Raw genomic sequence first — 12,252 nt, 5'->3', positions numbered from 1 at the left:
CTCGCGATTGGATGTCTTTGGATGGGGAGCCAAGTGATGGATAGTTGGCGCCTGAAGGTGCGAGAAGAACCGCTCGTGGGCCGATCTGTGCTGCAACTATAGCAACCGGGTTGCGCAACGAGATCATGCGGCGCAACCTAGTTGCATCGTGTGGATACTCTTATTCTGTGCTTGACAAAGGGACATTTTTCGAAATCTCCCTGTCTTAACGCTGGGAATACAAATAATGAAAACTTCCGGAACTTAGTGTTAGACAGTGTCATAATCATTATCTTAATTAGGAAAATTATGTCTTTGTAATATTAGCGCGGTATTGACGTAGTGTATCATCACAATCTGTAGCAGTTGCTAGTTGTGTTAGCAGGTTAGCATGTGAAAATGAGAATAACACAGAACTGTTTGTAACATCTCTTTGAGCCTGGGATGATACGGGTGAGGATGTGTATGAATGAGCCAGACGAGACTCAAACCAGTAAGTGTATTGATTTTTTAAAGAGCCGTGCAACCAGGGTGCAAGGGTACACCAATCAAAACTCGGCGGAACCTCAACTCACCTTTGACCGTGTCCCCAAGTTTGATTCTAATAAAATTCTACCTTGTTTGACGTTTCTAGAGAAATATATCTTCATTCGTTGGTTTGACGTTGGTTCCCACGTTCGAGGAAGCACGAGCAGCTCGCCTACTGTATTTACTCATCCATGGGAAGTCTTATCTTCGTCCATAATCGTCCACCGCGTTACAATTTCAGGAATTTTTATTGCCGTTTGTCCATTGTCTGCTCTACTACTGGACCTGATTTTTCCCACTCTACCTGATTATACCTCATCTTCTCATCGTCCATAGGAGGAGAAGTAACTTCAGGAATTAGGGATTGATTTATAATTGTCACGAAAGAAGGTCGACCAACAATGACGAACAAACTACACAAGCGCAACAAGTTAACTGAGCCCACGACTCTTTCCGAAAGCTCCTTGCAGCATTAAGGCGTGAAATTTAGAGAAGTAACCAGTAAAATAATAAGCTTGTCCTGCAAAACTTCTCCTCTGTTCTCCTAAATGTTTATGTAAACACGTGTTTGAGTTCTTTCTTGTTCTGGAGTTAGGAGCTCTCACTTTGTTACGAAACTCGTTTTCCATGCGTCAACATTCGTATGAAATTCGTAATACCTAAATCAGGTGTTTATGTATTAATGTTAGTTTGTACAAAGTTTGGTCCATCGTGTTGCATGTTAGGCCTCTTTACAATGTTCTCGGCAGTAATACGTGGGCACGGTGCTTGAATTTTCACAAATAATGTGTGTAAGTATTAAATATTGAAGAATTTAAACTCCTACTTTTTGGAAAACCTCCCACATGCTTTAATTACATTGTACAGATTTCTTTTCTTTTTTTTAGAAATTCAAAAGATCCTACATGTTACCGTTTTGTCCACTGGCGGTCTTGACGCGAATTGCAGGAGATTGTATAGGTACAATGCTGGACAAAAGTTTAGGGAACATCATCATATAAAGCGTGGCAGTACTTCTACAAGGATAAATGCATCCCTGACTTCTGCACAAGTATATCTCTTTCTTTTTCTTTGGACCGGCGTCCGTCCTGAGAACACTGCTTGTTTCACAACTGCAACTCTGTACAAATTTACAGATGAAGATATCATCATATACCCTAATATGGCACATTGCTAATGTAGCCTATCTAACAAGTAACTTTGCGCTGACTTAACAACAACAACTTTATTTTCGGCCTTGGAGAGTGGGGAGTTTCATCGCAACAGGCGATACTCTACCCCAGTGCTTGGTGGAAGGGGGGGAATAAAATATGCGCTGACTTATTCACGTTGCTGTTGAATGTAATTTTGTTTTCAGTCATGTTTATAGAAGAACAACAACACCTTGCAGGTTTGCATCGTTGGAAAATGCGTCCAGAAGTAGCCCAAGCATCATGGTGTTTGAAATAAAGCGTCAATCACATTCGAGTGTGTCTTTCGTCTGTAATACTGACGTCAATTAATTATACTACTCAACCATATCATATAACATCCGCTTAGTGAAACGCGCACTGATATAGTACTATAGTGGTATACTTGAGTGTATCACACTACACGTCTTGTCCCAAGGAAAGCAAACTGCACACCAAAACAGGTAGGGCTTCCTTAGGATAGGAATTGTCAAATACCTTACCTCCGCACCATAACGCTTCAAACAAGAATGAAATGAATGTCACGAATGCATCCAGGTTCAATGGTATTCTCGGCAACATTGCTACTCGTGGAATACCTTACTGTCGCTCCCTCAAATTGACGCTGGCGTTTTGGAACAACAACACCTCATGAGTAAGGGCCAAGTCTCACAAGGCGACGTGCGACATGTGAGCGCGCGGCGGAAGTAGAGGCGCATTTCTGCCGCCCCGTCAGGGCTACGGACGACAAGTAATGAGGCCGAACCACGGAGTAGAAGTAAGGAGGCCGAACTCTGCCAGAAAGTTTCGTACATAATTCACCGAATATTTGTGGCGGCGCTCGTGAACTGCCGGAGGCTGGGTCGGAGGCCTCTCCTGGAGTTATGCCTTAGAAATGCGCTTCGTGCGAACTTATATTACATGTCAAATACTGGGATTAAAACTGGGTTTGATAAATAAACACGTTCACTGGAGGAAGTATCAACTGTCATTCGTCAATTGTGCGCCTACAGTATGATTCGGGGAAGCAAGCAACGCTTTCGTTTCCAAGCTTGGTGGGAAAGCCTTCTTGACGGCACTAGCAGTGATGAGGAGAAGCCACCTCAAAGGGATACCGACAGCGAAAGCAAAGTTTCCGCAGAGATGAACGCGAACGCCGAAAAATGACTTCCCAATTGCTTGTCTTTATTTTAGTGCCGTCGAAGCTTCTAGCATGAGACTGTCAGTGTAAACGCAGCAGAAGCACTTAGCGAAGAACTTGGAAGCGATGTTTATATGTTTTCCAGTGACATCTAAGAAGCACTGACTGACTTTAAGCCTGTGAGCGGCTATATGTCTTCTGTAATAAAACACTACAAACGAAAGAAGTTGTCTTTTGAGTCTGTTTTAACTCTATACCTTTTGTTATCATGATAATCTAAGTTGGAATGTTGTGGTGTGAAGCCAACTTCAAGGATATGACGCCGCTGTTGTTTTGCTGACTGCGCAACTCCACTGCAATTCAGAGAAAGCGAAAGTCGCCAGTGTTTAGCGCGCCGTGTCTGCTGCACAGCAGACGCGTGATTTTTGTGTAAATTATGAGCAAAAACTGCTTCATACCTGCCTGCAAAACTGGGTACTCAGCTTCAAAGCGGGAAAACAAGGCGAAAGGAGTGAGAAATCCGTACCTTTTCGGAGCACCAAAGGTAAGCAGCACTGTTTACACTTAGTGTTCGGGAACAACTGTCGCTGATGTTGCTTTCCAGTTGACAGCATCCGTTTCCAAATCAGCTTATTGTTGTTGGGAGAACGAACCGCAAAACCAGATTATCCATTTCACACGTCTGTTCAGACCCTTGACGATACGGACGCAGTTAGGTGAAAACGCTGCTGTACGCATAGTGATAAAGTAATGAATGAAGGCAACAATAATAAGTAAGGTTAGTGGAGAACATGGATGCATCGCGGTGTTCAGGGGCGACTGTTGTTAAACCGAATTGTTAATGGAGTTTCAATTACGCCTATAATGTGCTTTGACCATTTCCTTTTTTTTTTCTTTTTCCCTTTTTCTTCTTTAATTAACATAAACCCCCCCCCCCCCATTTTATTTCCTTCAAGTATGTTGGAGATCAGTAAGTGATGGAACACTGGTGGAGAAAATATAGTGGAATAATAAGGAGAGAAAGGTGTACTAACATGGGTGGTGGGAGTAAAAAGGGGGGATCAGGGCCTTGACGTTTCGAGCACCAAGCTCTCCTTCAGACGGGAAACGAATCAAGAAAGGTGTGAGGATGGCGACAGCATGGTCGGCTAGGGGGCCAGCACTTGCATGTGCGGTTGTGAAAGCATGCGCTCCAGTCCTAAGAAAAAAAAAAGGATGAAAAACCCGTTTTCCTTAAACAGGGGTGCTACACTTCCTCTGGTAGCAGAGTTCCACCCCTCCACCCTCCCCTTGCTTAGACAAATTACATTCAGGTGTCAGATCTTGCTGCTGCCGGGCATGTCTCGAAACTTGCTGCTATAACCTTTGCACAACCTCAGATCCTAAGGCCCCCTCTGGTCCATAGCTGACTGCAGACACCAGACTGGTTACAGCAAAGTGGTACATTCCCCTGTGATGCTCCCCGCTGTTTAAAGTTGCGATTAGATCAGGATTCAATAATCAAACGACAGTCGTCTTATCTACCTTCCTGGCTCTATTCATCTTGGGGACCCAACGATAGGTTACTTTTTGGTTTGTGATCAGTTTCTTTTTCCTTTGGAGGATCGCGGTGCATGGCGGCACAACCACAAGTCCTGGCCCCCTAGCAGACCATGCAGTCCTCACTCCCTTTCTTTATTCGTTTCCCGTACGAATAAGAGCTTGGTGCTCAAAACGTCCTGGCCCCTGAACCTCCCTTTTTACTCCCACCACCGATGTCAGTACACCCTTCTCTCTTTCTTATTTCACTGTTGTATGTGTACTCAGCAGTTAACTATTTGTTGTTGAAAAAAGTATAGTGCAGGCACCTGACAAGAGTACGAAAAATAATTTTTATAGCCTGTGCTTACTGCTTTGACTCTGCCTCCTGTTGGCTAAAACAGAACATGACACATGAACAGTTGCTGAAGCTGAAGTGACATCATTATCAGTAAGGATCACATTCTAAATGTTAATATTGGCTTCATAGGACCCCATTGTCCTTGAAAAATGGCGACAGAAAATCCCACGGAAGGACAGGGAGTTCACAGAAAAGGACAAAGTGTGTGAGCAGCACTTCCAAGAGGACGATATTGAACGGTTCTATACCATCACTCTTAAAGACGGGACCGTGGAAAGGATTGAAAGGACACGGCCCATTTTAAAGCCAAGTGCTATCCCATCCATATTTCCTGGTCTTCCATCCTACCTAAGCACCTCTACGAAAAAGCGAAAAGCCCCAACTGACCGAGATGCAGCTGCAGAGAAAAGTGCAGCAAAGAGGAAGTCGACCACAGCTCTCAAGTCAAGCGATGAGCCAATACCCAGCTGCTCACATGATGATCCTGATTCCGTCAGCTTACGAGACTTTGAGGACATGCCATATACCTTAGGAGACTTTGAGGAAATGCCAGACGATGACGACGACCCAAGGCACGAAGAACCACTGTTTAATGTGCTCTTGAGTGATGTGGAAAGCATACAGAGGCCAAACAGTCAGTGGGCTGCCTCAGTAGATGCTGAAAAACACTTTGTAGCTTTTGTGTACATAGCAAGGGACTATAACGTGACGAAACGTCTGATAATCACAGACCAGCTTGAAGTGAAAGTATTCATAGAAGATAAGCTTGTGCAACTGCCAACACATCTAGTCATCCCTCCCCAGTCTAAGCATGACATTGTGGCAATACTGCAGTGTATGGATGGCCTTCTTCCATGCCCAGGAATACGCAACAGTACAAGGTAAAGCAACAGCTCTAGGCTGAACACAACTGTACATCGCTAAGCGTAACAGGGGAATTGTGTACCAATTTTGTTCATCCACAGCCGTTCAGAACAATGCCTTGGCTTCTACACGGAGAAGGATGATAAGGTACCTGGGCCCAAGATTTCAAGGTGCTTCTACTGCAGGCAAAATGGCAAACGAAGCCGCGACAGAGCACGCCAAAAGAGCCACGCAAAGAGTGCAAAAAGAGGGAGGCCCGCAAAGCACAGTAAAAGGAATGTAGTTAGGAGCAGGCACTACCTCAGAAAAACGGCAATCATATGCACGAGCCATAGGACAATGAGCACGACCCCTGTGTATGTTTAATATAAACAGCTCTCTCTCCCCATTCTTTTTGCCCTGAAGGTACTCAAGCTGAAGCAGAACGTCAACAAAATAAAAGCAAAATGTGGCGAAATGAAGGCCCAGGCTATCGAAGGATTGCTCCGTGACCTTCCTGAAGCACAGAAAGAAGCAGTGAGACAGTGCTTTGATGCTGCAAGGAGAAAGGGCCCTAAGGGACATCGCTATACAGTAGAATGGATCTATGAATGCCTTTTGATGAGAATCAAAAGCCCAAAACTCTACAAGCATTTGAGGGCTCGTGAAATCCTTCCCCTGCCTTGTGTAGATACAATCAATGCCTACATCAGCAAGCTTAAAGGCATCTATGGCTTTCAAGATAGCATTTTTGAGTGCATCAGAGTGAAAGCAAGCAGTATGGCCTCAGAAGAAAAGCACGGTATGTTACTCGTTTTTCACGAAGCTATTTTGTGTATTCAAAAAAGTGCCACTGACCATGTGTTACGTGGCATATGTGTTCCAGTGATAAATAACACCATGAACTGGAGCAAACATTTTGCTCAAGCTTCCAGTAACTAAAATGATACTGAAGACTATCCAGCTTGAAGCAGTTCTGCTTGTTATTTCAACTTTGTCACTTAAACCCATTCCTTCCGGTGCTCAGTATGGCTTGGACCACACCTATTGTAGCAATTGGAGGCTTTAAAATACAGTTTGTTTTGACATATCCAATGTGAAGTGAAGCAACATCTAAAGATGACTGCCTTGATACAGGGCAACCTACCACAAATTAAAAACAACAAATATGTCAGCAACAAAAAGGGGAAAAAATTTATCCTTAACCCAAAAAATTACAGGTGCTTTACTCGTGGATGAAATGAAGCTCACCGAGGCTGTTTCAGTTGACAAATCAACACTAAAGGTCCATGGCTTCATCAACCTTGGAAAATACACAACGGAGGAGCAGAAGGCCCAGAAGGGAGACCATGCGCTGGTCTTCATGTTTCAACCCTTCAAGGGGAAATGGGTACAGGCTCTAGCCTGCTTCCTCAGCAAGGGAAGTGCACCAGGCAATATCCTACACAAGCTTGTACTTGAGTGTGTCATGCTCTTGGAAGGGGCGGGTCTCAGAGTAGATGCAGTAACTACGGACGGCGCCTCCTGGAACAGGAACATGTGGAATCACTTTGGCATCAACGTTGATGACGTCAGCTGCACCCACCCAAGTGATTTTTCCAGGAGGCTGTGGTTCAGCTCCGACTTCCCACACCTCATCAAGTGCTTAAGAAATGCCATCCTGAAAAAGAGGGAGCTACTGGTACGTCACTACTTCAAACTTACACTATTATGTCTGTGAATAATGTAGTGATTCTGCCTCAATACTGCAGACCCCATGTGGAACTGTAAGCATGAAGCACTGGGAAGCAGTGGTTCAGGTGGACCAGCACAAGGCCCTAACATTAAAAGCCTGTCCAAAGCTAACACCTGACCATGTGAACCCACGGCCATTTCAGAAGATGAACGTTGCAATGGCATTTCAGGTGAATTTACACTTGCCCTTAGCACAACTCTGTTTCTTTTTTTTTCTTTTTTAGCTGACCCAGCAATCCACAAAATGCAAATACAAATGACAATGAAACGTTCTGCGGATTTTTTCAGTTCTTTAGCAACAGCGTTGCAAAGGCAATGAAACTGTACATGCCACAGCATCCAGACATAACAGACTCAGAGGGAACCATCCAGTTTGTAGAGCAGGTTGACAGCCTTGTCGACGTAATGAACTCAAGGACACCGAGCCAGGCACTGGGCAACAGCCAGCGACAACAAGCGGTAAAAACCAGCACTTTCATCAAAAATATGCAACATACAGTACAAGCCTTGTACCTGTGATGACCTATGATGATGAGTACTGGTTGCATCAGTACTCTTTATTAAACATATCATTAAAGTATGCCCTAAGATGGAAAGTGCCTGGCGGAGGCAAGAAAGGGACTGACGTCATGGAAACAGAGCTTACTATATATCAGTGTGTGCAGGAACAGTATAGACAAAAGCTCCAGTGCTTTCATATCGAAGCTTGTTTATGGGGAACCTGCAACAGTGCCTAATCGCCAAGAACAGACAAAGTAATACAGAAATAATAAACATGGCCAAGACTGTGGACACATCAGCTTTCTAAAACAAAAGGATGTCACTGGGTCTTTCCTCCCTTCCCTATCACAGCATTTTGTTACATTAGTGTCATGAATTGCCTTGTATTAGCTCCATAGCTTTTTGCCTAAAATAATTTTCTATACACAACTCATGCTGACATGTAACAAACATGCACAAAGCAAGCAAGAATGTTCCAGGTCCTGAAGTAAACAGCTCATTAATAATCAGCTAACAACATAAAAGGAAAAGGTGCCAACATTTCCTCCGTTTTGCTATGTTCATAGGTGCTTGAGGAATTTCTGGCATTCATCAACGAATGGGAGGCGATGAGCAACAACCAGCCATGGGGAACAGCTGAGGAGAACTACATGACGACTCAGACATCAGTTGGGTTAAAGGTTACGATCAAGGCGACGTTGCAGATTGTGGATTACCTGACTTCTGAGTGTGGATTCAATTACCTGATGACAGCACGCCTGAACCAGGATGCTTTGGAGGTACCTGATGTTCCTGCGCACAAAAGTGTGGCATTATGCCGTGATGCAAATACAATACTGTTTCCTTTTTCAGCGATTCTTTGGTATGATGCGGAACAGCTGCGGCCAAAACCAACACCCAGATTCTGCAATGTTCGCTCAGATGTTCCGACTGCTCACTGCTTATTCGCTGATGAAGCCACCAAAGGGGTCAAATATTACAGGGGGCGAAATCCTGACGGCTCTGGCAGACTTTGAGTGTCCACAAAGTTCCACCTCTGGACAGGCAGATATCAGGGAACGACTAGCAGGCGTCACAGGTCACACATCACAAAGTGAGGCGGTCAGCCAAGCAACTGCCGACGAGCACAGCTACAACATAACGGACACTAATTTGGACGTGTTGGCCTATGTCGGCGGATTTCTCGCAAGGAAAGTTGCAACTCTTAGCAGCCGCGAAGATTGCAAACAGGCTCTCACCGCAACAGCAGACGAACAGCTTGATGAACAGTACAGGCTGATAGTTTTAAAGAGTAGGGGGAGGCTAACGTTCCCATCAGGCCAGCTGTTGAACCTGCTAACATTTCTCGAAAGCATAATAATGAAGAGACTGAGTGGGAGGATGCATGAGGATATGCTCTTTTGCATTGTTGACGACATGGAACAGACTCTTGTGCCAGCTGTGGGCTGTGAAGAACACAAGGATGACCTAACAAGATCTGTCATATCTTATTACACGGTGATGAGGATGCACATCGGATGTAAGATGGAAAACAGACGACACGGAGACAAGGCAAGGAAGACAAAACTGCTGCAAAAGCAATCAAAGTTACAATGATAGAGTTCGACTGGGAACTGATAAAACCTGCGATAAGAAAAAGCAAAAGTCAGAGACTGAGTGAACGACTGCACTGTCTTTCCCCCTATATTGAATCACGGTCACACTGCGATTGTGTTTGATGTGACAGGCAAATGCTAACGATTGAAGATAGACCCAAAGCCAGGGGACATCACGAGAAAAACTTGCACACACTGGCTTGACGTAACAATGAAACAAAATGTAATATGACGTTTCGATGCCCGTTCGGGCATCATCATCAGAATGATTGATTGAATTCTGAATTCTGATGAGGATGCCCGAACAGGCATCGAAACGTCATATTACATTTTGTTTCATTGTTACGTCAAGCCAATGTGTGTAAATTTTTCTCATGATGTCCCCTGGCTTTTGGTCTATCTTCAAATGCTAACGATCTATGAAAACAGATGGCAATGAAACGAAAAAACTTACGTTTTATCCGTACCTGTGTTCATGAGTCATTTTAGTACGAAGTATGGTGGGTATGTCTGTAAAAGGAGCCTGAGAACAACCTTCCATCACGGGTATTTCTCGTTCGACATTTTGCATGTAAAGGCGCCCTTAGAGCTGTGGCTTAATATCTGCTGCGGATAACAGTAATGCTGTAACACTACATTGAAAGAAAGAAAGCGACCAACATAAGAAAACCTGCCGTTGTATACAGCCGTTCAACAGTCGGGGCTCCCCTTGGCTGTTCTACACACACTACATACCTCTGCGAGTCCCATAACGGCGGCTTTCCCACAAGGCACACAGAAAAAGGTATTGCGACTTAAATAAGAATGCATCTCGAGACAAAAGGCGTAGATTGAAAATTGCATGGACACAAGATGGACGTGTTTCTTCATCAAGCTATCCTTGAGCTCTTGTTTCGAAGGTTTTTTCGTAACCGGAATAAATAGCGCTAACCAAGGCGTAACTACGGGAAGGGCCGCGGTGCCAGCCTCCGTCAGTTTGCGAGCGCCGCCACACGGCCACAAATATTCGATGAATTAGGTACGAAACTCTCCTAACAGCGCTCGGGGAGAGATCGGCCTCCTTACTTCTACTATGGTACTTCTACTCCGTGGGCCGAACTCGGCTGGAGAATGACGTCCAAATTCCTCGAATCATTCTTGGCCGCGGCGCGGCGTTCGCGTTGCTTCCGGTACTAGCTCCGCGAAATCTACTGCGCCGCGAAGCGCCGTTTGCTTTCGAATACTCTACTGAAATTAACGATGAAAGATGGATGTCACTGAAAAGGTTAGCTTTTTATGTATTTGTCCCCTGTATGTTGTTCCAGCCTCAGAACATCGGTTCTCTCATGCTCAACTGAAAGGCATTCAAAAAGGAGTGTTTGTTTCATAAACATTAACATGGCGTCTCCAATAATGAACTAATACTTTCTGGTCAGATACAATGTTTCCTTGTAGTTTCTACTGCGTCGTTTTCGTGTCATAGGTGGAATCTACCCAAAAGGAAGCAAATCCTGTGCTGAAATGCCACATTTGAAGGCAATAGACGAAAGGATATGTTTGAAGCTCTGTATTCGACGCCGGACGTGATCTTTCCGGAATCGCACGCTGGGGTTGCGAAAGTTTTATGTGCATACGTGTCAAGCAAGACTCCTTTGTGTATGTGAGCGCAAGGAGGTAGGCGGGACGCTCTGCTGGAAGGACATGGTGGGGTTCCGAAGGTTCCGGGGCTGTTATGGTTTAGCGCAACGAAGAGGAAGGGAACAGTTGCCATCACGAGGTTTGTTGAGGGTTCTTCATCCTTTTTTTAGGAACGTTCTGGTTAGTCTTCGTTTGTCCTCGGAATAAAGAGGTTCGATTATACAGAGCGGAGTAGTCGCGGTCAATACAATCACAGAGTGGAAGTTCCACAACATATACTTTGGTGCCGAAACCCGGGACCCGACTTCACCGCAAGAACGAACGTTGCAACGAGACATCATGGACCGACTGAAGGCTAAAAGAGGAGCACGACGTGCCCAGGTAACCAAGCTGGTCGATGAGGTTAACGAGCGTCGACAGGACCTAAGCACAAGCAAGGCGATCTTGAATGGACTTCTTGCACGGCTGGAATCGAGTGATAGAGACCTTCGCAAAGTGAACGAAGAGATTGAGCCGCTGATCAGGGAGGACGATCTTCCGTTGGAATATGAGACTGTCTTCAGGTATGAAGAGTCAGCGGCAAATGCAATTGCAGAACTCCGAACCCGGATTGCTGACATAGAACTAAATGACCGACGTACAAATGCAACTCCTACGGTGGAGCCATCGGCAGCGCAGACCACTCATCAGGCCCAAGTAGGAATAAAGCTCCCGAAACTGCAGCTGATGACCTTTGCAGGTGAGCTTACGCAGTGGCAAACGTTTTGGGAGCAGTTTAGAACGGCCGTGCATGAAAATCGTCGTCTTAACAAGACAGAGAAATTCCAGTATTTGAGCACATCGCTGAAAGGCCGAGCAGCAGCAGCCATCCGCGGTTTACAGGCAACGGAATCCTGTTACGACGACGCGATCGAGATTCTGTCGCAGCGATTTGGGGATACGACGCAGATCGAGCGAGAGTACCTGTCAAGATTGCGTAGTCTACCAGCAGTGAGGTCTTCAAAGGATGTTGCAGGCCTACGTTCTCTGTACGACTATGTTCAAGCCAACGTAAGAGGCCTGAAGTCACTCGGAGTTTCCACCAACAGCTTCGCTTCCATGATGGTGGATATTCTCCTTTCGGCTATTCCACCCGAGATGGTAGTGGAGTACCATCGAACGGCAAAATACGGAGCGCTTCGGACCGCAAGCAACGATACAGATGACCACGGGTCGCTTTCGCCTTCGACAGAGGCAAGGGCTGCCACTGGCACAGGAACGACCGAT

General features: G+C 45.3%; 1 protein-coding gene across 1 annotated transcript in view; it reads left to right on the top strand.

The window, feature by feature from the left end:
- LOC135383615 (A disintegrin and metalloproteinase with thrombospondin motifs like) overlaps positions 1–1,969 on the top strand; it is a 60,074-nt gene extending 58,105 nt beyond the window's left edge. The window contains exon 11 of the mRNA XM_064613006.1: positions 1,898–1,969. Coding sequence (XP_064469076.1) covers positions 1,898–1,930 — 33 coding nt within the window. The 3' untranslated portion in view covers positions 1,931–1,969. The remainder of the gene's footprint in view (positions 1–1,897) is intronic.
- Positions 1,970–12,252: the final 10,283 nt, after the last annotated feature.

The sequence above is a fragment of the Ornithodoros turicata genome, chromosome 2 (genome assembly GCF_037126465.1).
Source record: "Ornithodoros turicata isolate Travis chromosome 2, ASM3712646v1, whole genome shotgun sequence".
Lineage (NCBI taxonomy): Eukaryota > Metazoa > Arthropoda > Arachnida > Ixodida > Argasidae > Ornithodoros > Ornithodoros turicata.
The sequence above is the reverse complement of the archived record's forward strand: the minus strand, read 5'-3'. Positions and strand labels throughout refer to the sequence as shown.